The sequence below is a fragment of the Neoarius graeffei genome, chromosome 3, assembly GCF_027579695.1.
Source record: "Neoarius graeffei isolate fNeoGra1 chromosome 3, fNeoGra1.pri, whole genome shotgun sequence".
NCBI lineage: Eukaryota > Metazoa > Chordata > Actinopteri > Siluriformes > Ariidae > Neoarius > Neoarius graeffei.
In genome coordinates, this window is record NC_083571.1 from 36224762 (window position 1) to 36252698 (window position 27937).

General features: G+C 42.8%; 1 protein-coding gene across 2 annotated transcripts; it reads left to right on the plus strand.

The window, feature by feature from the left end:
• Window positions 1-191: 191 nt before the first annotated feature.
• Window positions 192-27864, plus strand: vps37a (VPS37A subunit of ESCRT-I). 2 transcript variants are annotated; one of them, XM_060916759.1, is made up of 13 exons: window positions 192-365; window positions 475-585; window positions 8805-8879; window positions 8998-9115; window positions 9228-9328; window positions 11441-11642; window positions 12055-12125; window positions 23231-23358; window positions 23462-23520; window positions 23679-23747; window positions 23854-23997; window positions 24095-24186; window positions 27423-27864. In XM_060916759.1, the coding sequence occupies exons 1-12, from the start codon at window positions 322-324 to the stop codon at window positions 24173-24175; spliced, it is 1203 nt and encodes a 400-aa protein (XP_060772742.1). In that variant the 5' UTR covers window positions 192-321; the 3' UTR covers window positions 24176-24186; window positions 27423-27864. The 2 variants fall into 2 exon arrangements, with proteins under 2 accessions (XP_060772742.1, XP_060772743.1); XM_060916760.1 differs by having other exon boundaries at window positions 192-354.
• Window positions 27865-27937: the final 73 nt, after the last annotated feature.

A 27937-nucleotide genomic window follows, 5' to 3' on the forward strand; every position in this document is an offset into this window, starting at 1 on the left:
TTGCCTTAATTCAATTTCTAGTATAGAGTTGATAAATGAGGGGTGTAACGGTGCAGCAGCCTTTCAGAGGGACAGTTTGAGAAGATTCGGTGGGCGTTCACCATCCAGCAAGCCTGCGCGGATGGATTGATTGATTAGCCAATCACAGCGCAGGAGGCGGGACTTGTCGTCCTGTCTGCCTGTGACGCAAAACTAACGCGTCACTGCTTGTTTGTCTTCCGATCTGGTTTGACGTTAGCTTGGTTCTCATTTGCGTTATAACGCATTATAACCAGCTTTTTTCGAGCCGAACATGTCCGAAAGGCAGTCCAGGACAAGTTAATGATAATAATAACAATATCCACCGGATGTCAGGTTGGTTTCAGGTGAACTGCTCTGCTAGGATACAGCGAGTGTTTGCTAACTTGTTAGCATGATTGGCTAAGCTGTGTCACCTGCGGAAGTTTGTGTTTAATTTCGTTCTCTTGGTCTCAGGATGAACTGGATTTTCCCGTTGTCGAAGGGTTCTGGAGCGATTCCGCCTCTGAACAGTTTACAGAAACAACGGCAGCGGCAGATCGAGTCCCTTAAAGCTGCGCATTCCACGTAAGTCTTTTACACAGGCTAATAGGCTAATTAGCATGTCCGCGTGCCTTTAAATCCTCACATCCGGTTCCACAGTCAGATTAAAGGATTACAGGATTAGCAGTGAACTGGGTACTCTCCTGGCACATCAAGAGCTTATTACTCACTACTGGCAATATTTTTAAGAATTAGCTCGCATGCGAAGTGCACACACACACACACACACGTGTTTAAGATAAGAGAGCCTTTTATTATCCCACAAGGGTAAATTTGCATTGTTACAGCAGCAAAATATACAACCCCGATTCCAAAAAAGTTGGGACAAAGTACAAACTGTAAATAAAAACGGAATGCAATGATGTGGAAGTTTCAGAATTCCATATTTTATTCAGAATAGAACATAGATGACATATCAAATGTTTAAACTGAGAAAATGTATCATTTAAAGAGAAAAATTAGGTGATTTTAAATTTCATGACAACAACATATCTCAAAAAAGTTGGGACAAGGCCATGTTTACCACTGTGAGACATCCCCTTTTCTCTTTACAACAGTCTGTAAACGTCTGGGGCCTGAGGAGACAAGTTGCTCAAGTTTAGGGATAGGAATGTTAACCCATTCTTGTCTAATGTAGGATTCTAGTTGCTCAACTGTCTTAGGTCTTTTTTGTCGTATCTTCCGTTTTATGATGCGCCAAATGTTTTCTGTGGGTGAAAGATCTGGACTGCAGGCTGGCCAGTTCAGTACCCGGACCCTTCTTCTACGCAGCCATGATGCTGTAATTGATGCAGTATGTGGTTTGGCATTGTCATGTTGGAAAATGCAAGGTCTTTCCTGAAAGAGACGTCGTCTGGATGGGAGCATATGTTGCTCTAGAACCTGGATATATCTTTCAGCACTGATGGTGTCTTTCCAGATGTGTAAGCTGCCCATGCCACACGCACTAATGCAACCCCATACCATCAGAGATGCAGGCTTCTGAACTGAGCGCTGATGACAACTTGGGTCGTCCTCCTCCTCTTTAGTCCGAATGACACGGCGTCCCTGATTTCCATAAAGAACTTCAAATTTTGATTCATCTGACCACAGAACAGTTTTCCACTTTGCCACAGTCCATTTTAAATGAGCCTTGGCCCAGAGAAGACATCTACGCTTCTGGATCATGTTTAGATACGGCTTCTTCTTTGAACTATAGAGTTTTAGCTGGCAACAGCGGATGGCACGGTGAATTGTGTTCACAGATAATGTTCTCTGGAAATATTCCTGAGCCCGTTTTGTGATTTCCAATACAGAAGCATGCCTGTATGTGATGCAGTGCCGTCTAAGGGCCCGAAGATCACGGGCACCCAGTATGGTTTTCCGGCCTTGACCCTTACGCACAGAGATTCTTCCAGATTCTCTGAATCTTTTGATGATATTATGCACTGTAGATGATGATATGTTCAAACACTTTGCAATTTTACACTGTCGAACTCCTTTCTGATATTGCTCCACTATTTGTCGGCGCAGAATTAGGGGGATTGGTGATCCTCTTCCCATCTTTACTTCTGAGAGCCGCTGCCACTCCAAGATGCTCTTTTTATACCCAGTCATGTTAATGACCTATTGCCAGTTGACCTAATGAGTTGCAATTTGGTCCTCCAGCTGTTCCTTTTTTGTACCTTTAACTTTTCCAGCCTCTTATTGCCCCTCTCCCAACTTTTTTGAGATGTGTTGCTGTCATGAAATTTCAAATGAGCCAATATTTGGCATGAAATTTCAAAATGTCTCACTTTCGACATTTGATATGTTGTCTATGTTCTATTGTGAATACAATATCAGTTTTTGAAATTTGTAAATTATTCCATTCCGTTTTTATTTACAATTTGTACTTTGTCCCAACTTTTTTGGAATCGGGGTTGTATAAAGAGAAAAAGATAAGGCTTGTTTTACAATCAGGGTACGCAAGCTAAAAATCACATTTAACACTTATTATCTTCAATATCAAAAGGCTTGACTAAATAAGCTTGGTTGTTTATTGTAGCCCTGTGATGGCTCTATTTACCATGCAAAAAAAAAAAATTGGTGATAGCGTTATTTTTGGTGAATGTTATGGCAATATACGTCATATTTAGCAAAATTACTCGTGTCCTTTAGAAAAAGTGCTTTTTTGACCACAGGTAGCTCCAAAAGGGATGCACTGAAATCATTCTTTATACCATAAAACAAATATTTGGTTCCATATCATTGGAAACAGAGTTAAGTTTTAATGTTGAATGCCAGTAAGTTTTCAGGCTATTTTGATCAAATTAGTATGTAATTGTGTCAAAAAATGTCCTCTCCGAGACAGCTAATTTTTCAATATAAAATAACATATCTAAAATGATTATTTTCATCCTAAAATGTGGTCAAGATATTGGGACATAAATATTAGAGACAACTAACACAAAGCTTACAGCCTTATATTTAAAAGCACTATGGAAGTAGTGGATTCTGAATTATCAAAAAAAAAAAACGTCCTCTCCGAGAATCACTTCATTTGTTTCTCCCATCCCTGCTTAAAGCTACACTTAATCATCTTTATCTTATAGCAGATTACACAAAACTACCATACACACACGTCAAAAAATTACCTGAAATCTGTTCTTTAACTTGTCCTTCACTTAAAAACTGGTACAAGAACCAGTTTGAATCGATTTGAATTTTGGACCCCTGTGACACAAACTTTGTACCCTGATTGTAAAACAACCCTTAAGGTGGTGAAGGAGTAGTACAAAAGTACCAAGTATTAAGCCTAGGTCACAACCGGCCGTACGTGCTCCTACAGCCGGTCTACATGCAAGAAACGCACAGAGGGCGCGCGTGTGACGTGCTGATTTTCGAGCCGTAGACTGGCTGCAGACCAGCCACAGAGGTTCTTTGTCGTGTCAAACAAACTCTACGGGCGCTTACGTTTTTTTCAGGTTGCAAGACAAGCTTATGGCCAACGTGCGTCTTTCTCCATGAACAAAAAAAACGCAGCGATTTGGCAAACGCCAGAAATCGCACGGCCAAAAAAATCGTACGTCCGGTTGTGACCTAGGCTTTAAGGCAGTGAAGGAGTAGTACAAAAGTACCAAGTATATAAAAAAGGATAAATAAACTACAAACTTGCAGAGAAAAAGAAAGCACAACTTTATTCATCACACACTTGTGAAATTTCCTCTCTGCATTTAACCCATCTGAAGCAGTGAACACACATACACGCCCAGAGCAGTGGCAGCCGCGGTAACAGTTCAGAGTTGTGTTTCGCTCAAGGACGCCCCAGCCCAAGGCCGTCCCATATTAACCTAACCACATGTCTTTGGACTGTGCAGACACGAGGAGAACATGCAAACTCCACACAGAAAGGCCCTTGCCGGCCGCTGGGCTCGAACCCAGAACCTTCTTGCTGTGAGGCGACCGTGCTAACCATTACACCACCGTGCCGCACTGAGATTAGATCGGAGAGAACTTTATTGATCCCTTTGGGTGGGAGGGTTCCTTCAGGGAAATTAAAATCCAGTAGCATCGTAATAGGATAAACAGAGAATAGAATAGAAAAAAGCGAGAACTTCTAGATAAATTAAAGGGCATATCACGGGTAAATTCAGGAGCAAGATCAATGCAATTCTCCTATTTTATATTAAACTTTGGTCAAATATCTGTAACATTCTGCATTCTCTGCAATTTTTTTCCTTGCGCAATACCAGAAAAATTCAGTTGAAATCAAGCCATTTGAGGCGAATTGGTCCGCCTCTGAAAAAAACTTTGCATTTGGATTTCCCGGGAAACACTGATTTTCGTGATGTCGCGTGCGGGACGCCTCCCTCTGAATCCTACGTCAGCGCTGGTTTGTTTATGAGAAAACGACCTGGTGGTTTTCTGCAAATTTCTTCAACGTTATCGCGTAATTATTAAAATGGTTAACAGATGTATCGTAGCAGGGTGTAGCAACACCAATCTTGATGGGATTAGTACTCATCGTTTCCCAAAAGACCGGACAATGAGAGAGAAATGGGAGCGCTTGGTCTACACAGGCTGTGCACTGAAACCGTGCAAAGCTCTCGCAGCCTGCTGGCGCTTCCTCCTCGGTATACAAGTGCACTTCCATGGCAGGGTAGTAAAACCCGCGTTCACTGTGAAGACTGTCGTTATCATTATCCATGATGTAAAATTAATGCTATTGTCCTGAGAAATGCTGGCAAAAATTTATAAGGTTGATAAAAATCTTTTATAAATAAATCTTATAAAAATAAATGTTGACACAAATTGCTACTATGTTTGTTTTTGTTGTGAACGAGTGAGTCGCCAGAGGTCGGCAAATTTCTTCAACGTTATCACGTAATTATTAAAATGGTTAACAGATGTATCGTAGGAGGGTGTGGCAACACCAAGCATGATGGGATTAGTACTCATCGTTTCCCAAAAGACCGGACAATGAGAGAGAAATGGGAGCGCTTGGTCTACACAGGCTGTGCACTGAAACCGTGCAAAGCTCTCGCAGCATTTTTCCAGATGCGTTTTGTTATTTTATTTTTTTCTGCTGTAGACAGATGGCCTTGTGAAAAATTACCCTTCTGGATGAGTGTGTAAAGGGACATACTTTCATATTAAAAAAAGAAAAGGAAATTGGTCCAGAATATGCACTTTAAGTCTTAGAAAACTTCTAGATAAATAAATTTAATTATTTACATCTACAAATATATTAAAAAGATATGAAAAAAGTCCAGCAGGAGAGATATTGCACGTTGTCTGGTATTGCTTATTGTTAGGCTAGGCTACTGCTCCTTCCCGTCCTCTGTCTTCCTGTTACCCCTCCTCCCCCCCAGAGAGGAGTTGTACAGTCTGATGGCGTGAGGGACAAAGGAGTTTTTGAGTCTGTTCGTCCTGCGCTTGGGAAGAAGCATTCTGTCACTGAACAGGCTCCTCTGGTTGCTGATGACGGTGTGCAGAGGGTGACTGGTGTCGTCCATGATGTTCAGTAGTTTGTCCAGTTAACATAAGTGTATTACCTAGGTCGTATTGCACAAGAGCCATTTTAACCATGTGTACCGCACCCTCCACAATTATTGGCACCCCTCGTTAAGATATGTTCTTAGGCTTCTAATAAATTCTTTTTTTTTTAATAATATAGGACAGCAATGCAAAAAAAGAGAAAAATCCAACCTTTAATTCAAGTGCATTTATTAAGTGGGGAAAAAATCCCACGTTAAGAAATAATTCTTTTACATGAAATCATGTGTGCCACCCCTGATGTTAATACTTTGTACAACCCCCTTTTGCCAACAAGACAGCACTTAATCTTCTATAACATTTCACAAGATGGGAGAATACAGAGAGAGGGATATCCGACCATTCCTCTTTGCACAATCTCTCTAAATCATCCAGAGTCCCGGGTCCTCTCCTATGCACTCTCCTCTTCAGCTCACCCCACAGGTTTTCAATTGGGTTGAGGTCTGGGGACTGAGATGGCCATGGGAGGAGCTTGATTTTGTGTCTGGTGAACCATTTTTGTGTCGATTTGGCCACATGTTTAGGGTCATTATCTTGCTGAAAGACCCAGTGACGACCCATCTTCAGCTTTTGGGCAGAGGCCACCAGATTTTGATTTAAAATGTCCTGGTATTTCAAAGAGTTCATGATGCCATGCACCCTAACAAGGTTCCCGGGGCCTTTGGAAGAGAAACAGGCCCACAGCATCACCGATCCTCCCCCATACTTCACAGTGGGCATGAGGTGCTTTTCCGCATACTCATCTTTTGTGATGTATTAGAGTGTTTGTTGCCAAAAAGCTCTACCTTGGTCTCATCTGACCAAAGCACACTGTCCTAGTACCGCTTAGCGAACTCCGGACGTTTACATTTGTAAGTGAGAAAAGGCTTTTTCTGTGCATGCCTCCCAAACAGCTTGTTGGCATGTCGATAGCGCCTGATGGTTGTTATGGAGACTTTGTGAGCCCAAGATGCTACCCTTTGATGCAATTCTCTAACAGTGAGCTTTGGAGAACATTTTACTTCTCTTCCCATCCTCCTCACTGTGCATGGCGGCAAGATAAACTTGCATCCTCGTCCAGGCTTGTTTGCCACTGTTCCAGTTGTTTTAAACTTCTTGTTGATTCCTCTGACTGTAGATACGGGCCGGTGTAGGCGAGTGGCTATTTTCTTGTAGCCATTGCCTGACTTATACTATACCCCAGGGAAACAGGATGTGATGAATTACTAATTAAAGGTTCCTAGATGCTCTGATCAACTTTATAAACTACAGTAGAAATGACAGAAATGCTTCAATTACATTTATTTTCTAGGAATTGTTATGGGTGCCAATAATTGTGGAACAGGTGATTTTATGAAAATTATTTCTTAGTCAGGGATTTTTTTTTTTAATTTACTTGAGTTAAGGGTTACAATTTCCAGTGTGCGATTATGCTTCTGCAATAAACATTGAATTTATTTTAAGGCTTTTAACACATCTTAACCGGGGTGCCAATAATTGTGGAGGGTGCTGTAGCTAGCAGTTCGCTGTAAAGTGCTGATGATCAGTGCACACAGTATACGTTCAGAGGGGTTTCTATGGCTGTAGAAGTGATCTGGACAGTATTGTTGATTATTGTGAGGAGTGACTGGTGCTGTGCTTGGTGAGGTGCCGGTTGTACAGTCTCTCAGCAGTAGGGAGGAAGGAACTGCTGGATCTCTCCTTAACACACTGCAGATGGAGGAGCCGGTCACTGAAGGAGCTGCCCAGTGCTGCTACTGTCTCCTGCAGTGGATGGGAGGTGTTCGCCATTAAAAATGACATCTTGGCCAACATCCTCCTCTCCTCCACTACATCCAGTGCACAGCCCAGGACAGATCCTGCCTTCCTAATCAGTTTGTTCAGTTTTTTTCCTCTCTGCTGTTGTGATACTGCTTCCCCAACAGACAACTCCATAGAATATGGCTGATACCACCACAAAGTCATAAAAAGAGTTCAGAAGTGGACCCTGAGCCTCCTCAGCAAGTGGCGTCTGCTCTGGACTTTCTTGTACAGGGTGTGTGTGTGTGATCAGTCCAGTTTATTGTTCAGATGAACACCCAGGTACTTGTAGCTCCTAACGATCTCAATGTCCTTTCCCTGAATGTTCACTGGGGTAGGTGAAGAGAACCTCGTCCTGCGGAAATCCACAGACGATGTGTGTGTGTGTGTTTACCAGCTGGGCGGTCCGTATGGTGAAATACCGTGACCGAGGTCTTGAAAGTACTGAGCGAGGCCCTCTGGGCCGAGGTCACGGTATTTCACCATATGGAACGACCTTAAGCTGGTAAATAATATATTTATTTTTTTCTTTACCAAATTCTAACAGAAAACGAGAGCGCCCGAAAGGGAAAACCGAGCCGAGCCGCCATTTTGAATCCTCATTCACGGCTGTAATACAAATGGCTTCCTCCTCGGTATACAAGTGCACTTCCATGGCAGGAAAAAAACTACATTTTGCCGCCTATGTAGTCCCCTATTTATACAAAATTGAGTCATTCAGGATTCAGCCATGTTTTTGCTCTGCGTTAGCAACAGTTAGAGGTTTTTAGCTTTCTCCTGAAATGTTTTCTTTTATTTCTTCTTCCTCAGGGTAGTAAAACTCGCTTTCACTGTGAACACTGTCGTTATCGCTATCCATGCTGTAAAATTAATGCTATTCTTCTGAGAAATGCTGGCAAAAATTTACAAGATTTTTGATAAACATCTTTTATAAATAAATCTTATAAAAAAGATAAATGTTGACAAAAATTGCTACTATGTTCGTTGTTGTGAACAAGCAAGTCGGCAGAGGTCTGTAACCGGGGTCCATACCATAGGGTACGGACCCACTCGCCAGCAAATCAGAGCGCAGGATTTGATGGAAACTGGACTGCGAAAAAAAGAATTATTTATATAGTTATTTTATAGTTATATTTATTTATATAACTATTATTTTATTCATCTAACCTGCCTAACTGTAGTGACATGTCTAGATGATGTGTGTGAGATTCGGTTATCTGAACAACACCATGTTGATGAGAAAGTAGTGATTCTGAAAAAACATACCGTCAGGGGTGTGAAGTGAGAATCCTTACAAATGCACTATATAAGGGATACGTGTCCATTACACAATAATTTAATCTAACGCTAAAGTCTGAAGAAACCAGTAATCACTGAACTGTGACCGCTATAGTATCCACCTTCATTGTGTGTTTCCATCATGACCCATATCCATGTTCTTATACCAGGATCGCAGAGATCCAGAAAGATGTGGAGTACTGGATTCCTTTCACCGTCAACAACTCGACCATCAGCGTCAACATGTGAGCGAGAGAATTTATCCTTAAACAGAGCCGTGATGCAACTCGGGGTGCCAATACTTTTGATTTTTATTGAAGAATATATGTGTGTGTGTGTGTGTGTGTGTGTGTGTGTGTATAGATTGCTTCCACCGCAGTTCCCGCAAGAGAAGCCCGTCGTCACTGTGTATCCTCCTGTCGGTCATCATATTGTAGACGGGAACAACGGCACCGTGGTCACCAGCCCCCTCATCACCAACGTACAGCCTCGCGCACTTTCACATCCATAAACAGTTTATTAACACTGTATGAACAACCACGGCGTTATCGTCTCTCCTTATTTTTCTCATCTCGTCTCTTGTTCTGCTTTAGTTCGGGATGCACTCGGATCTCGGGAAAGTAATCCAGAGCTTGCTGGATGAGTTCTGGAAGAGTCCGCCGGTCCTGATGTCCGGTGCGCCATCCTTCCCTTTGTGAGTACGCTTCTTGCTGCTCCTTTTTTTTTTAAATGGTTAACTCCTCCCACTTTTTATTTATAACACACTTCCATATTAAAAATGGTTCGGGGTGGGCCTACTGTACGTATGAACTCATGACTGCACAAAAATAAGCTCCGCCCCTTTTGAACAGGCGAGTCCGATGTGCAGATTAGTACTGGACGATGTCATACTCTGAGACTTGGCTCCTGAACGAGGTACTGTAGTTCAGTATCCTGTAACAGGCCTTTCAGTTACATAATTTGGGCTACACGCTGTATTTCTGAATTTGGGCTTTTTCCGTCGTGATGCAGGGTAATTTGACAAAAATAATTAGAATACAGTTAGTATTTACATGGATGCAAATGGTGCGCCTTTTGGCGGATGCCGCCTTTTGAATTGCACAGATCCGATGAGTTTTTTTTTGGGGGGGGCGTTGGAGTGTCTGATTTATAATTTCATCAGAGTAAATTCTGTATTAAAATTACTAAATAAGCAAATGCCGTTACAGTCCATGAAACATAGGAAGTATGAGAAGAAAACAGTAAATCAGAAAGCTGCGCACGTAAAGCCAGTTGGCTGCGCGCCATTATCTGCTGCCGGCTGCACTTCACTGCACGCGCAAGGATTTCCATCAGTCCAATGCAAGTTACGTAATTGGCTTTACGTGCGCAGCTTTCTGATTTACTGTTTTCTTCTCATACTTATACTTCCGATGTTTCATGGACTGTAACGGATTTGCTCATTTAGTAATTTTAATACAGAATTTACTTTGATGAAATTATAATCAGACACTCCAACGCCCCCCCCCCCCCCCCCCCCCCCCAAAAAAAAACCCCCTCATCGGATCTGCGCGATTCACACAAGTCTCCCAGACAGCCGTGAAAAAGGCGGCATCCGCCAAAAGGCGCATCGTTTGCATCCATGTATTTAAAAGATGTGTTGGGGCCTGAGGAGAGCCTGGAGGAAAGGAGCCTGGGAATGAAAAAGCAAGTTCTGCACTGTTGCCATCAAAGAGACGAACCTGTAGCAGACCTGCGACACACAAGGGTTTTCAGTCACATCACAAGAATCGGCAGCACAGTTCACAGCATGTAGTCGGGTAAAAGATCTTAGTTTAAATGAAAGGCCAGTGTCTAAGACTATCATTAACAAGAGGACCAAGCTCCAAGTCACTGATTCCACCCGCACTTACACAACTGTGTGTATTTAAGATGCAGGCTGTATCTTAAATACACACAGTGTCCTGAATAGCTCTCTCTTATTCAGTCTTTTACCTGATTTTAAATCATATGACACTAGGTATCAGAGAGATATTGCAGTTGAGGTCAGATAATGTGGGCGATAGGGCTGTTTTTAAATGATACAGGAATTATTAGGAGAATTTAGCACAATAGGGTCGTAAACATTCTGGTTCACACTCCAGTCCAGAAGGTGGCGGTAATGCACCTAAAAGCTGTTTGCCAACCGCCATGAAAGATTTACCTAATATGGAAATCCCGCTCTGGTCATTGGTACGAGAGTCTCGCTCCTCCACGAAATCATGGCGTGCCGATCGCCGTTGATGGAGGATTCGTGCTCTGCGCAAGGCTTACGGCGAGTTCGACGAACCCGGAGCAACATAGGAATGACGCGGGTTTCATATCAGTTACGAGAAATGCACGCTAATTCTCGCTAATTTCGGTGTTTTTAAAGAAGAAAGTCAAGACATTGGGTTTTATGCAGCCAAGTTTATTTAATCAACATTTTATTTATTTTAAATACACTTTTGGTAGCATATTTTGGGCGCTTGACCTTAATTTGGGCGCCTACGACGTTCTCCGTCACAGGTTTCATGTAATTGGAAGGCCTGTGTCAACCTGGTGAATGTTCATCATGGTTGCTATGGTAACAGAATTTGGGCAGGTTTAGACGAGGAGGAGGAGGAGTTTTGCGGATTTAAAATCTTTAGAAATTTGAGTCTTGTGCTTTTAAGAGGGTTTCTAAAGTGAATTAATTATTCATGAGCTTTGTTTTAAATGACATGATCAGATGATATTTAGACTTTTTTTTTTTAATATTCATATTTTATTTATGTTTATCCCTCTTTCTGACGTTCTGTCCCTCCAGCATGTACAAGCCGCCGTACCCTCCACAGAACTTTCATTTTGTCCCCACCTTCCCGAGCCAGGACCCCCAGCGGCCTGTTGTCCCCGCCCCTCTCAATCCACCCCCGGGAGCAGAGATGCAGCAGACGCCGAGCCGTCCTCCAGCACCAGCGTACGGGCTGATCACGGACCTCCCTCTGCCCGTCCCCATGACTGACTCCCAGGTAGTGTCCTGCTCTTCACCAAGCCCTTCCCCCTCCCACAGTCAAACTCGCAGCTAACCTTTAGCTATTGCACTGATCGTGTCGAACCTCATCGTCTTTTACCTAATCGTATTTAAAACCTGGATTCCGATTGGTCGGAAGGATTGGCGTCGATTTTCATTTTCTCTACGCGCTTAATACACTTCTAGCATGTTGTCGTTTCCATAGTAACGGCTCGTACACAGCGACGTGTCCAGCAGACATCGTGTCATGGCAGTGTTAACCTCGAGAGAACGCTTCATCACACCACCCTGCCCTTAATGATTTTACTCCAGCAGCCCAACACACTGTGGTTTATTCTGTACTCATCTACACCAAGTATAATTATTAATGATCACTACACACATGACCATGTGGCTGATTTCCTTCACAGACCGGACTGAACGGACACATCTACAAGATGCCCGAAATCCCCGACTCGTTTCCAGAACTTTCCGAGATGAGGTAATACAGACTGTCCGACACTGCACTGTAGATGTTGGTACTAAACAGTCACACGTCACTCTATGGAACAGAGAGACCTGTATAAACTGATTTGGGGGCGGGGCTCGATTGGTGATGTCGCTAAGTAAGCTCAACCGCTTTGACCCGGTCACGGTTCGATATGCAAATTAGGAACAGGATCATGTCGATCCTGCTTAGCCAGATCGTGAATGTAGTTAATGGTAGTAATGAAACAAGCCATATTTGCCGTGATAACTGTGTTTTTATTATTTTCTCAGCAGTCTCAGTAAGAAATCCTGCATTCTGATTGGCTGTTGCCAGGCCGCGGAACAGTCCGTATTTTCCCATCTCTGACCGTGGTCCGAGCTCGCTTATCTTGGCTGAGATGTTCAGCTTCGCTGTTGCAACTTCATTGTTGAACTAGGGCTGTGCAATTAATCAAATTTTGATCACGATTTCGATTTTTGTGTCAAACGATCTCAAAATTCATATAATCGAGTTGAAACGATTATTTTGCCATTTGTCGGGGACGCGCACACGCAATACATTTCCTTCCCGCGGGCCCATGCGCAGACTTGCCGACAACACTCAGGCGGCGGAAGCGGTGTGTGTGTCTCTATGGCTCTCCACTCACGCAGCTGAAAGGAGGAGAGATTGTGAATTGTTTGGCGCAAGGTAGGCTCGCAAGATGACAGAAGGAGGGCAGAATCGGTTGGTCGACAAAAAGGGACGAAAAACGTCTGTAATATGGGATCACTTTGGATTCGAAGAATCCGACGTGGAACAGAAGCGCATCGTGTGTAAGATTTGCAATAAGTAGGGCTGGGTATTGATCAAAATTTTTCGATTACGATACCGATACCAGGGGCGGCACGGTGGTGTAGTGGTTAGCGCTGTCGCCTCACAGCAAGAAGGTCCGGGTTCGAGCCCCGTGGCCGGCGAGGGCCTTTCTGTGCGGAGTTTGCATGTTCTCCCCGTGTCCGCGTGGGTTTCCTCCGGGTGCTCCAGTTTCCCCCACAGTCCAAAGACATGCAGGTTAGGTTAACTGGTGACTCTAAATTGACCGTAGGTGTGAATGTGAGTGTGAATGGTTGTCTGTGTCTATGTGTCAGCCCTGTGATGACCTGGCGACTTGTCCAGGGTGTACCCCGCCTTTCGCCCGTAGTCAGCTGGGATAGGCTCCAGCTTGCCTGCGACCCTGTAGAACAGGATAAAGCGGCTAGAGATAATGAGATGAGATACTGATACCTTCATTTCGATACCGGTTCCTGAACGGTACCTTTTTCGATTCCTAATTTATAATATTAATCCTGGAAAAAATGAAAATTTCATTACACATTCTGTTGCACATATTGGAGTATATTTATTCAAGTTATTTCCAGTGCAAAAAGAACACACACACACACACACACTGTGCCACACTGGTCCACTCATCCGCGGTTACAGCCACATCCCTGACGTCTTTCAATTCTGTCTTGACCCTTTCCTTCTCAGCTGCATACCAGGCAGGTATGCATGTGTTTGCCAGCATGTCTCTGCTGGGGGGCTGATAGCTGGGGTTAAGGGTTCTTATCATCTCCCTAATTGACAAACATTAGACAAAACATCAAAAATAACAGTTATGTTCTCATTGCTTAAAAACACATCACTTAAAATACATCTAGGCTTAATTTAGATAAAGGATTACAGATAAATATAAACGAAGGATTTATTCAACAATATCCTGTACAGCCAACTTACAGTACCTAAACCACGGAGTCTCCATTGTAGAAAAAGGCAGCAAACCTTTCACCACAAACTGTGTCGCTGCCCTGTGGCACTCGGCTTGTTTCTCTTTGGTCATTTTGGCCTTTTCTGCTAGTGTGAATGGATTTACGGTAGCTGCCTGCCTTTTCCTCCTCACATCAGGGACCTGGGCAGAGGCTGTGAAGGTTTTATACGTTAAGTTTTTGAGCCTAGAGGGAGGTGAATATTTTTTTTAAATAACACTCATGCACGCACGCACACATACAGGCAGCCTACCCAATGATGGAGCACATTTTAAAAGCTAGCATTTAGATAACTTTTCACTTGGCTAGTTAATAGCCATTAAACAAAGTTAGGCGCTAATATCTTACTGTACCGTTAGCTATACATAAACTTACAACAACCTAGCTCTTACCGTGACAAACAAAGCAGTTCAACGGAATTCACGGAACAACTTACCAGATGAAATATCAGACACGACGCTGTGCTCGGTACTTTCAGATGAATCCGAGTCTGGTGGTAAAACGTCCTGCAGAGAAGTCGGGGGTGGCGAAGGTGCATAAGTTGGTGTGTGAGAGAAGATGGTGCAACTCTCCGCTCTCAGATTTATTCCATGCACCGTCAAATGCTTTAGGAAATTTGAAGTGTTGCTTGACTTGCAGGTGATGCTCTTGTCGCATATATTGCACCGCGCAGTATTGTTATCGCTATTGCTAAAATATAACCAAGCTTTCGACTTCGGCATTTTGTAGGCATTGACGACGCAACAAAGTAGCGCTCCCTACAACATGGGAAACATGCTTTTTCATGCACGCGAACGTTTCAGCCAATCACAGGTGGCATTATCGGGTCATAAGCACGCCAGCACGGATCAGAGCCCACTCCACTTTACACGTGATTAACCTCTGGGAACCGAAACGTGGAACCGAAAGGCGAGGCATGTTTCAATACCCAGAAGAACCGTAACATTTCGGTCGGTGCCACGAAGGAACCGAATTTCGGTGCCCAGCCCTAGCAATAAGGTAGTATCTGCGCCTCTTGGCAACACTACAAACCTCTTCAACCACCTGAAACTGAGCCATAAAGTTATTCACGACGAAACAATAAAAAACAAACAAAAAGATAAAGCCGATGCCGCCACAACCAGCAAGACAATGCAGCCATCCATTTCAGCCACTCTCTACAATGCCACTCCGTATGCCACGAGTTCGGAGAGGCACAACGCACTCACAGCATCCATCGGATATTATTTAGCCAAAGACATGCAGCCTATGTACATTTGTTTTTCTCTGTCTTATGTCAAAAGAATATTTTTATTTTGTTTTATACATCGCAAACTTAAGTTTTTCTAGACTATATTTATTTTCAGTTTGAAAGAAAGGTGAACGTAAATGATCAATAACAGAGTTTTTTTTTTTTTAAAGAGAAATGCTGAATAAATGCATTGTTTCAAAAAATCGTTTGAATAATCGTGATTTCAATATTGACTGAAATATTCGTGATTATTATTTTTTCCATAATCGAGCAGCCCTATGTTGAACAGTTGCGAGTTTTTCGGTGTAATTTCCCGACAGCAGCACTAAAAAAACGGCTTCAGACTAGAGCCCTGCGCTCCCGCGGGAGTCCCGCGGGACCCGACGCAAAGCAGTGCAGCGCGGGACAAATTTCGAAAGCTCATTGCGGGCGGGAGAGGTGATAAGCTGCAGTCCCGCTAACTAAAAACATGTTTAAAATAACATTTATAAATTATTAATTTATGTCTATCATATATAATTTGTGCTGGATATTTTATTTGGCATTAATAAAAACATTTTAAGATGCCTAAATTTGCGGATGTGGTCTAATCTCGCGTACGTTTCCGATTCCTTTCCGCTCTTCCGTGTTTGAGATCTCCGATCATGGCAGAAGAGCAGAGCTCCTCTAGTGAAGCTCACAGTGCTTCAGAAGTAAGTGCTGCTTTAAAAAGAGGTACATTTACCGTTAAAAAGTCGAGTATTAGTCCTAAGTATTAAAAAGTATTAACTAGTCTTAAAAAGGACTGTGTATCGCACAGATTGTTCAATTTAAAGCTAGAAATAGACAGTGTATAATCAGGAGCTGGTTGTGGTTGCGTAGCACTTCATATGAGAGGAGAATGAAATCGCGGTTGGAATCATAACGCCACAGACTCGGAAGTGGGAGTGCGAGAGCTGTCAATCAAAGCGAGAGCTGTCAATCAAAGCGAGAGCTGTCAATCATGAGCGCATGCAGCGCTCAACTTGGAATGTGTCAGCAGAATGTCAGAGTCTAAACAATAAACTTACAATAAATGAAGGATCGGTCAGTGGAGAGCTCAGCTAAGCTCAGCATGTTTAATTCCCCAAGCCAATGACAAGAACTTTCGTGAGAAATAACGCGAACGTCTGCATCGTGCGGGATTTGCGGGCGGGAGCGGGACAAAATATGGCAGGCGGGAGCGGGACTGAAAATCATAATTCTTGGTGGGAGCGGGACTGCACAATGCGGGCGGGAGCGGGACTGAAAAGTCTGTCCCGCGCAGACCTCTACTTCAGACCAAGACGAACAGCACAACGAAAGTAAACTTTACTATCCTGATGAAAAAGAGAAATCCCAGGAAAAAGTGAAACAATAAGAATTTATGAGCGAAGTTCAGAATTTTATCGAGCAACAAAGGCCAGAAAACATGAAAAAGAAAACTGCTTGGGACGATTAACACGTGGAAAAGGCAGCTGCGATCATTCGGTGAACACAGAAATATCGAAGACATACCTGGGGAAGAGCTCATCGTCCTTATCTGCCGCTTCTTCATGGAAATGAAGAAAGATGGCAGCCATTACGAGCCCACTACCCTGACAGCATTTCATCGCAGTCTTCAGCGCCATCTTAACGACCACGGTTCAAAGCTGGATATCCTTAACGGTAAAGAGCTTTCGAAATCCAGGGAGGCTCTGTCGTCGAGAAAAAGGCAGATAGTTCATGAATTTGGAAAGGGTAATCACCCTCAAGCGGCTCATCCACTGACCGAGGCGGAGGAAGATCTGAAAATGGTGAATTTGGCGAGCAGAACCCCGAGTTTCTACAGCGAACTGTTTAATGGCTCCTTGCGCTGCATTTCAGATTCAGCGCTAAAGACGAAACAAAATGATGAAATGGGGAGAGGTACAGCTCCAACGTGACAGCGAAACTGGGAAAGAAGTGCTGGTTTGGGTCACCGAAAGAGGCTCAGAAGTCTGTAATGGCGAAGGTCCTGGCAGAGCTTTCAGTCCAAAAGCACAAGCAAACAACAACAAACGGTGCCCTGTTCGCCGTTATAAAGCCTTCTTCGCTATTGTCGTCGTCGGTTTTGCACATTTTTTATTTATTTATTTTTTTCCAGAAACGCTGAAGAATCAGTTATTTTATAGTGGAGAAAATAAGTTATTTGCCAGATTAAGGTCGGTCCGTATAGGGAAAAACTGTGACTTTGGCCTTGGTCAGTATTTTGCAGACCTCAGTCACAGTTTTTCCCTATACGGACCGACCTTAAAAATGACTTCAGTTCTCCTTTAAACTTGCGTTATTTCTTAATTAACGTGTTATTCAGTTACGTTTTTGGTTTTAGTAACCTTATATCGTGACTCATTGGCAACGAATTGCAATTAAATATTATACTTATTGGCTTATTCGGTTTTCAGCCATGTTGAATTTGGTTCATTTGGTCCACAGCAGGTGTCGCTTATCCGCGCGATCTTCACGTGACTTAGAAGCAGGGCTTTGAACCAGAATTTTTTTCCTATTGGTCCGTTCCGAACAGAAACGGAATTTTAACGTTTCTGGTTTTGGGTTCCACCATTAAATAGGCGTTCCCGAACCGGTTAGAACAAAAAAATTCCGTTCCCGGAACGGTTAATTACGTTCCCTGCCAGCTGTTTAACAAATGGCTATAAAATGATGTCTCTGTCTCATCCAGCTTAAGCCAAATGTAGGCTAATTCTATTACAACCTTCATTAAATAAGACAAGAAATAATTCAAAACAGTTATTATTTCAAATGTTGGCGATTTGGATTCTCAGTATGTCTTCCCATCTACACAAACAGAAAAAGTGCCAAAAATTAAAGATAATTCATTTAGTGTGTTACCAAAGGCTAGTCAGGCCCTATGCATTGATAGGCTAACAGAGGTTAACGTCATTTAATGTTCGCGAGCCTCTCATTAACGTGGACAAATATATTGATATCGTGTTTTAAATTGACGTTTTTTGAATAACGATAGACTGCAATAGTTACCTCTTATTTAAGATGTGGAGGCGTGATAGTAGTCCACCCTCCCGCTCTCTCCATTCAGTCAGCGAACGTCACACAGGAAGTGAACCCCAGCGGGTCATAGAAACTTGCGCAGGAGAAGAATGACTTTTTTATTTGTAGGCTGCGGAAACTTTGAGGAACGAAATAAAAACCGGTATTAACCGGTTACCATTATTTTTAATAAGCATTTCTGTTCCGGAACATAAAAAATAATAAAGTTTCTGGTTTCGTTTCTGTTCCATGTGAAATAGAAAAAGTTCCCGGTTTTCGTTTTCGTTCCTTGAACCGGTTCAAAGCCCTGCTTAGAAGCGTCAAGTGTCAGCCAGCTGTCAGCGCTGCCATTGTGAAAACTGTTTTCCAAACGAAATATTGCACAAAAACGAGTTTAAATGACGATTACTGCCGCCTCCTTTTTTTTTTTTTTTTTTTCCAAACTTTCCTGATTGCTATCAAAACAAACAAAATTTTCGGCTCGATTACGTCAGCATTCGAAAGAGGGCGCGCGCGTCTTTTGACAACGTTGGCCACTTTGATTTCCGCCGTACATTTTACTTCCATCCTACAACGTCTCGCACAGGTCTCAACGAATCTCGTTTAACAGCAACTGCTTCGACATCCGGACTGATATATTACAGAGCATATTTCAAACACTCATTACTCACTATAGCAGCGACAAAACAGCTGTCAGAAATGCATTCCGATATTTAATAAAATGAGAAATAGAATTGTGCTAATACAACCCCAATTCCAAAAAAGTTGGCATGCTGTGTAAACTGTAAAGAAAAACAGAATGCAATAATTTGCAAATCATGGAAACCCCATATTTCATTGAAAATAGTAAAAAGATAACATGGCAAATGTTGAAGCTGAGAAATTTTATTGTTTTTTGAAAAATATATGCTCATTTTGAATTTGATGTCAGCAACACGCTTTAAAAAAGTTGGGACAGGGGCATGTTCACCACTGTGTTTCATCACCTCTACTTTTAACACTCTGTAAACGTTTGGGAACTGAGGAGACCAATTGCTGTAGTTTTGAAAGAGAAATGTTGTCCCATTCTTGCCTGATATACAATTTCAGTTGCTCAACAGTTCGGGGTCTCCTTTGTCATATTTTGCACTTCATAATGCGCCAAATGTTTTAAATGTTTTTTTGGGGGTTTTTTTCTCCGTGCTTCCACGGAAGGCGGTCGCATTTTTCTGCTCTCCCCCTCCCTCCTTTTTTCCCTGCTTGTGCTTTTATGTTTTGTCTCGTCTGCTTTTGAAGAGACTCTTCCTGCATTACTTTCTAAACTAAAAAAGTATGGAATTGATAAATTGGTCTCCTAACGAAATTGACACAGTTTTGGGTTCGGGGGAACCCATTTGTCTTGCCGGAACGTTTGCGGCTGGTTACACGATGGATGCATGGGAGCGTTGGCGGGTCGTGTGCCTGGCGATTCTTTCTCTGGAGGACATTGAAGATATCTACCTATTCGGAACCATGATTACAGGACTTTTGCTGATTGGATTAGGCATTGCCCTGGTATATCGAGGAAATCAGACAACGGTGACAGCTGTTCAAAGCCCCACAAAGCTGCCCTATATTGGAGTGGTGGGCAAAGCTGTTGGCACTCGAACTGTGGACATTCAAAACTTTAACCACAAAATGGTTGTTATCTCGGAGCAGCTTCCAGCTTTGCAAGGAATACGTTTTTCGGAGATGAATTTGAACAGAATGGACAGATATAGACGAGCGGTGAGGACGTGCAAAGACTTGCGTCTGGAAAGACCAAACAATTCATATCTTATCGACATTCGGCGCCCTGAGACAGCACCAGCTTTGTTTTAGGCCGTTGCTGAGAAAACATTTCCCCCTGAAGGTCAATGCCGGGAGACGCTCTCATTCCTCGCATTCCTCTCTAACTCTCCGCGGTCGCCATTTTTACCTCCAGTGTGACAAGCGGGTGTGTGACTAGCGCCTTCATGGCTGCAGGAGCGGACGGCTGCTTGCTTGCGCTGGATTACCTCCTCCCCCCCTTACTCCCCCCCTCAAGTCCCGTGTTTAAAGTGTACCTGTGTTGTAGTTGTGCTTATGCAAGTTTTTTTTTTTAAATGTTCCCACACTGTATTCCTGACAGGAGCATAGTGTGGGGGTGTTCTTTTTTTCCTTATCTCTCTCATGTTGTGTTTTTCTTTTTATTTTTATTCCTGTCTTCCTGTCCTGTCTACCCTATGTCAACTGTATGTTATATATGTACGGACAGGTTGACGGCTAATTTCGCTGGTACATGTGACTAGTGACAATAAAGGGCATCATCATAAATGGGAGACAGGTCTGAACTGCAGGCAGGCCAGTTTAGCACCCTGACTCTTTTACTACGGAGCCATGCGGTTTTAATATGTGCAGAAAGCAGTTTGGCATTGTCTTGCTGAAAGAAGGAAGGCCTTCCCTGAAAAACATTTTGTCTGGATGGCAGCATATTGCTCTGAAACGTGTAAATATCATTCAGTATTAATGATGCCTTCCCAGATGTACAAGCTACCCATGGCATGTGCACTAATGCCCCCTCATACCGTTACAGATGCTGGCTTTTGAACTGTACACTGATAACAAGCCGGATGGTCCCTCTCCTCTTTAGCCTGGAGGACGTGGTGCCCATGATTTCTAAATAGAATTTCTACTTTTGATTCATCAGACCTCGGGACAATTTTCCACTTCGCCTCAGTCCATCAAAAAAGAGCTCGGGTCAAGAGAAGGTGGCAGTGTTTCTGGATATTGTTTATATCTGGTTTTAACTTGCATTTGTGGATGCAGTAATTAACTGTTTTCACAGACAATAGTTTCCTCAAGCATTCCTGACCCCATGCAGTGATTTCCAATGCAGACACGTGTCTGCTTTTAATGCAGTGTCTCCTGAGGGCCTGAAGATCGCAGGCATCCAATGTCAGTTTTCAGCCTTGTCTCTTGTCTACAGAGATTTCTCCAGATTCTCTGAATCTTTTAATGATATTATGGACCATAGATGATGTGATCCCCAAATTCTCTGCAATTTTACATTGAGGAACGTTATTCTTAAATTGTTGCACTGTTTGCCTACGCAGTTTTTCCACTGAATGGTGAACCCTGCCCCATCTTTTGCTTCTGAGAGATTCAGCCTCTCTGGGATGTTCTTCCCCAATCATGTTACTGACCTGTTGCCAGTTAACCAAATTATTATTTTTTATCATTACACAACTTTTTCAGTCTTTTGTTGCCCCTGTCCCAACTTTTTTAAAATCTGTTGCTGACATCAATGTCAAAATGAGCATATATTTTTCAAAAAACAATGCAATTTCTCAGTTTCAACATTTGATATGTTGTCTTTGCACTATTTTCAATGAAATATAGGGTTTCCATGATTTGTAAATTGTCATATTCTGTATTTGTTTTACACAGTGTCCCAACTTTTTTGGAATTGGGGCTGTAAAAAAAATTTGCCTTCAGTTCCCCTTTACGCCGGTGAATAACACGCACGTTTCAACTTTAATTTAAACACCTTGTAACTGATTTGCGTGTTTATGCATATTCATTAATTATTAATGAGCTACATTTTATTCCCTATTAGGAAACCATGAAACAGTTTATGACGAACTTAAAACGGCGAGGCTTAGCAAATACCAGATAGAGGTCTGCGCGGGTCGGATTTTTCAGTCCCGTCCGCGCCCGCATTGTGCAGTCCCACTCCCGCCCGCGCCCGCAAAGAATTATGATTTTCAGTCCCGCTCCCGCCCACGCCCACAAAAAAATTATGATTTTCAGTCCCGCTCCCACCCGCGCCTACCATATTTTGTCCCGCTCCCGCCCGCAAATCCCGCATGATGCAGACGTTCGCGTTATTTCTCAAGAAAGTTCTTGTCTTGACACAGCGTGATGGTGCCCCGCCCCCTACTTTGAGTGGATTTGAGCATAAATATCTACAGCTCACGTTTGTTATTATTTACCTTCTTTCTGAATTCAGCATGTAGTGTCTCTAATAATAATTAGTGCTGTCAAGCAATTAAAATATGTAATCGCGAATCGCACATTTTTATCACATGAGAAACCATTGTAATTCTCTGATCAGCATAAAAAAGTGAATGGGCTTGCTTCGTACCAATGGTGTTTTCTTCTTTTTTTTTTATTGCAAAGCAGAGCTAGTAAGAGAAGTGAATTGATTTACTTGTTGCGTTAGTCTACAACTTTAATCAGAGAGACAGATTACACAGTGACGGTAGGCTTGACTCAATGCTATCCCAGAAATCCTTCCTGTAATATGCAAATTTGGCTGTCCAATCAGAGGCGGCCAAATTTGCATATTACAGGAAGGATTTCTGGGATAGCATTGAGTCAAGCCTACCGTCACTGTGTAATCTGTCTCTCTGATTAAAATTGTAGACTAACTCAAGCAGTAAATCAATTCACTTCTCTTACTAGCTCTGCTTTGCAATAAAAAAAAAAACACCACACACCACCATTGGTACAAAGCAAGCCCATTCACTTTTTTATGCTGATCAGAGAATTACAATGGTTTCTCATGTGATAAAAATGTGCGATTCGCGATTAAATATTTTAATCGCTTGACAGCACTAATTATTATTAGAGACACTACGTAACTCAAGCAGTAAATCACTTCATTCATGGTTCTCTTGCTAGCTGGGTGTGAACTGCGAGTCATTAGAGTGATCAAAGAATTTCCCGTTAGGGTGATCAATGGCAAATTTAAGATGCCATTCCTCACTCAATCTGGCAATCTGACTCTCTCTGTAAATTTAGGCATCTTAAAATGTTTTTATTAATGCCAAATAAAATATCCAGCACAAATTATATATGATAGACACAAATTAATAGCTTATAAATTTTAGTTAGCGGGACTGCAGCTTATCACCACTCCTGCCCGCGCCGCATATGTGCACTCCCGCTCCCACCCGCACGCGCATATGTGCACTTCCGGTCGCGCCCGCAATGAGCTTTCAAAATTTGTCCCGCGCCGCACTGCTTTGCGGCGGGTCCCGCGGGACTCCTGCGGGAGTGCAGGGCTCTAATACCAGAGCGTGTGTGTGTGTGCGCGTATGCAGTGTGTCTCAGCTGAAGGACATGAACGATAGCGAAGATGTGCTGCTGGAGTGTTTTGCGAGTCTGCCTCAGCTCAAGCAGGTCTCCAGTGATAAAGAAGAGCTGGCGAACAACATCATCACTGTGGCCAGTGAGTCGATACACAAGCAGCTGTGTGTGTGTGTGTGTGTGTGTGTGTGTGTGTGTGTGTGTGTGTACTGAATGTGAAATATGTGGTCATTGTGTTTGTGCAGAAAAAAATTTGCAGCTGGAACCTCAGCTGGAAGGGAAGAGACAGGAGATGCTGTACAAAGTGAGTCCACACACACACCGCACCTTTAAGGAATACAGTACACACTAACTGCATGGTGTTATGCGGTCATATGATTTCTTCTTGTGGTTTGAGCATGTGCCTTGGTGTGTGTGTGTGTGTGTGTGTGTGTGTGTGTGTGTGTGTGTGTGCGCGCGCAGTATGAGCAGCTGACACAGATGAAGTCAGCGTTCCAGACCAAGATGCAGAGACAGCATGAGCTCAGTGAGGTAAACTATAGGCTGATTTCTTCACTCAATACACCATCAGACCAAAAAAAAAAAAAATCTGAACGTCTGTCTCTCTTCACCTCTCTCTCGCCCGCTCCTCGTTCAGAGCTGCAGCCTGAGCGCTCTGCAGGCAAGGTTAAAGGTCGCGGCCCATCAGGCCGAGGAGGAGTCCGAGGAGACGGCCGAGAGCTTCCTGGAAGGAAAGATGGAGATCGACGACTTTCTCACCAGCTTCATGGAGAAGAGGACGGTACTGTCAGGGAGCTAGTGATAATGTATTACAGTTGGTTTAACTGGTTTTCTGGTTAGTTGGATTTCTGTTCCATCTTCTGTTGGATTTCTTGTAGCTTTGCCACAGCAGAAGAGCAAAAGAAGAAAAACTTCAGCAGTCCATGTCTGCGCACGGACAGTTCCCGACTGCGCACTAGACTCACTACCGGTGCGTTTCAGACCGACGCTTCTTCTCATCTTCATCACTTTTTTTTTTTTTATACGAGTTCTCATAAATATAAACGACTAATACGGCTGCTGTAGACGAATTAGATTAGACAGCAAGTCGTTGGTTTTGGTTTTACTGGTTAATTAGACGGGCAGGGTGTTCAGTGGATGGACATGTCGATGAGGAGAGTTGCTGGTTAACTAGTTGGTGAGTGGGTGGTTGTGTCAGTCAGATGGTTAGTGAGACAGTACATGGGTGGTTCGATGGATAGTTAGGAGTTGAGTGGGATGTTGGTTAGTTGGCGAGTGGGTAGTTACTGTTGGTTTAAAGGATCGCTGGTTAATATGAGAGCCGTTCCACCGAATTAGTGCCGTTTCCGTCCCTAGAAAATTATATGTATAAATGCGCATAAAAATGTACTTTTAAAATACATTTCCTTATTACGCAGAATGTCCTGCACATTGATCTGATTTCAAATTTAAGATATATAATTGTAAGGATTAATAAAAACGACCTAAAACACTGAAAAATAGCATGTGTTACCTGTCCCCGCACTCTAACTCTATACTTAACTATGAAATATTATGATTAAAATCCTTCAGAAACAGTATTTCTTTTGCACTGTTGTGTGACTCCATATCCTATCCATGGTTTAAATCTATTTTTTTCATAAGAAATCCACAATATCTTAGTTAAAATACACATTTTAGTCGTGTCCCTGGGTTTTCACTCAGTCCTGTTACCCAAACATATTACCCCATCTGACAAATTTGGAGCATTCCATAAATCTCATGCTCAACAGGAAGTTACATCAGCTGTGTCTTCTGAAGGCCATGGGAAGACCAAAAGTTAGTTCTCTCATTTACTTTTCTGTATATTTGATGATTTTTTAACTTTGACTGATAAGGTCAATGTCAACATACTGTCCTGTTACTTAAATTATTTCTTAGATGATATTTGTTTATTTTAAAAATACAGATTTTTGGTAAATCACTAGAATGTGCCAAGTGTGGTCATGCTATTAGCGATGACGCCATGTGGCTTAATTCCATGTATTAGCTAATCCTAGGCTAAAAACTCAGTCCTGTTACTCATATAAAGAGTATGCAGCCATCTTTGACTTCCAAACCTTGTAAAAAAATAAATAACGTAGCCTGAGGTTGACCAATACACATTTTGAATAGTTAAATGTGTGTGTTGTTATAATCAGTGTTGAAAAGATATAACAAATTTAAGTTTAATTTGGGAGTGGTACAACAAGCAAATGGCACCCATTCGGTGGAATGTCCCATGATAGTGAGGCTCGCTTGTTATAATTAAATGGTTCGAGGGTGGTTCCTTAGGTTCGATGGTTCCATTCGATTAGATGTTAGTTCTAATGAATTGGTTGGATGATTAGTTATGAAATTATTAGCAGTGGCTGTTATGTGGTTAAATAACGGGTTGTTGGACGGTTGGACAGTTGGCTGGTTGCGTGGTGGTAGATGGTTAGAGTAGATTGTTATATTGGTTGGTTCGATAATGATGTAGGTGAGTAAGTTTGGATATTTTGATAATCCTCCGAGTTGATATTTGAATTGTTACACGGTTAAGTGGTTGTTTAATGCTGTGTTCACACTTATACCGGTACGAAAGTGGTATAACTGTATCGATACAAAGTATACCGGTACAGTTTAGTGCATCTGTCCACACTAGCGAGAAATGTTTGCAGTTTTCTTTCGCGGAAGTTGAAATGCGCGTGCGCAAAATGTTTCCGTGGTTACCGAGTAACTTCCTTCCGAGAATATGGCGGATGAAACAATGTGTGTGTGCTTTTTGTTGTCAATGTACAGTCTGTATTTCTGGTGGTCATTTATTCAGTCGAATCGTATAAAACGCGCGAGGCAGTTGAGAAAGAAACAAAGAAAACGAATCTCCCTTTCTCCTCCCTCACTTTCTCCCTTTTCCCCTCTTCCTCCTTTCTTCCTCCCTCCTTTTCCCCCCTTTCTTTGCTCCATGTAGCTCCACGGTCATTTTGACGTTTTATTTACAGCTGGAAAGCACGTGCGTATTGCCGGAAGACGTAGGAATGGTTCATTGTGCATGCGCATTATATTTGTATCGATACAGAGCCGCTTCATCTGTCCACACTACAGCGAAGCACTACAGTACCGATACTGTACCGGTACGAAACCCATACATTTGTGGGTTTCGTACTGATACAGTTAGGCCAAGTTTACATTAGACCATATCAGCGGATCATCAGATTAACGTTTTTAAAACGATTAACGTGCACACAGCAACGCCAATACACGATTCGCGTGCACACAGCAACACCAGTACACGGATACGCTCGGCTCCGCAGGCATCCTGCGTTCCAAATCACTCCACCCTGAACAGCGAGTGCCCTCTGGAGGGTGCGCACTCCGGCCTTGCGCAGCTCACAGAGCGCGCGAGTGAAGCGCACGAGCCACGATTCGGGACTGAGCCACTGTGTGTGTGATCCCAGCGCATATCACTTACCACTTGCAAGTGGAAGGATGGCAAGCCTAAAGACAATCATAACTACACAATGGGCAGTATTTGCATCAGTATTTGCAGTATTTTCATACTTTTATACTCTTTAATGAAAGGTGATACAAGGCGGAAGTCCGCGCCGTTTTTCAGCAGTCGCGTCACATGACCAACGCCAGCGAATCAGGAAGGTGGATGTCACAGTGACGTTGTCCAATGACGACGCCAGCTAGAGCTCAGCACAGCGTATCCGCGTATTCTCAATATTTACACAGCACCGGAGCTGACACGATCTGGATTGAATACGTGGACCCTGGCGGATTCCCGTTTCCCGGCGTTTCCAGGCGGTTTAATGTAAACGGACAGTGCATCCACGAAGAAAACGAGACAGATACGGTCTAATGTAAACTTGGCCTTATACCGCTACAGTACCGGTATAGTTGCTAGTGTGGACAGGTGTTGCGGTACGAAAGTAGTATCGTATCGGTACAAAATCCCTAGTGTGGACAGGGTACAAGTTAGACAGTGGGAGGTTTTGTTGGTTGAATAGGTAGAAACTAATTGGTCAGATGGTTGGATAACTCGTTAAGTTGAACCATGGTTATTAATTAGGTGATGGGGTTGTAAGTGAGAAGAATGGTTAGTTAATTGGACAGTTATTCTTCACTAAGATTTGCTCCAATATTTGTCACTTTGCAGTTTTTAAAAATAAGACCCTGTTCTCCATTTGTTTTTCCTCCCAGGTTTCGGTACTAAAGCAGAACGCTCAGCCTCATGACAAACACACAGCCATGCAGATCCACAGTCCTCCTGATACCGAGTGGAACCTGAGAGTCAGCTAAGGAGCAGATGCTGAATTTACTGAGTAAAGAAACAACCGACGGTGTTCTGGAGCCGTTTGGCGTTCCAGAGGGGCTTCAGCGAGGCTGTAGCAGGGTGTTATTTCAAGTATTAGGCAGCCTTTTTGCGTTCTTATTAGCACACACTTTGAATATTGATAAGGGTTTCCTTTTGGTTTGGACCTTCCTTGCACTTGACAGAGAAACTGAAATTTGCCAATGCTGCCAGACACCACAAAAAAATACTGTATTTAATAATGTTGATGATAGGCTTTATTATAATCAGACCTTGTATTATAAGTTTATTTAATTTGATAGGCTAATAAAATGTTTCCAGTAATCACTCTGTCAGAGATGTCTGAGTTTTTTGTTTGTTTTTTTTGGCCGAAAAATAGCCAAAAGAAAACATGGATTGAAGA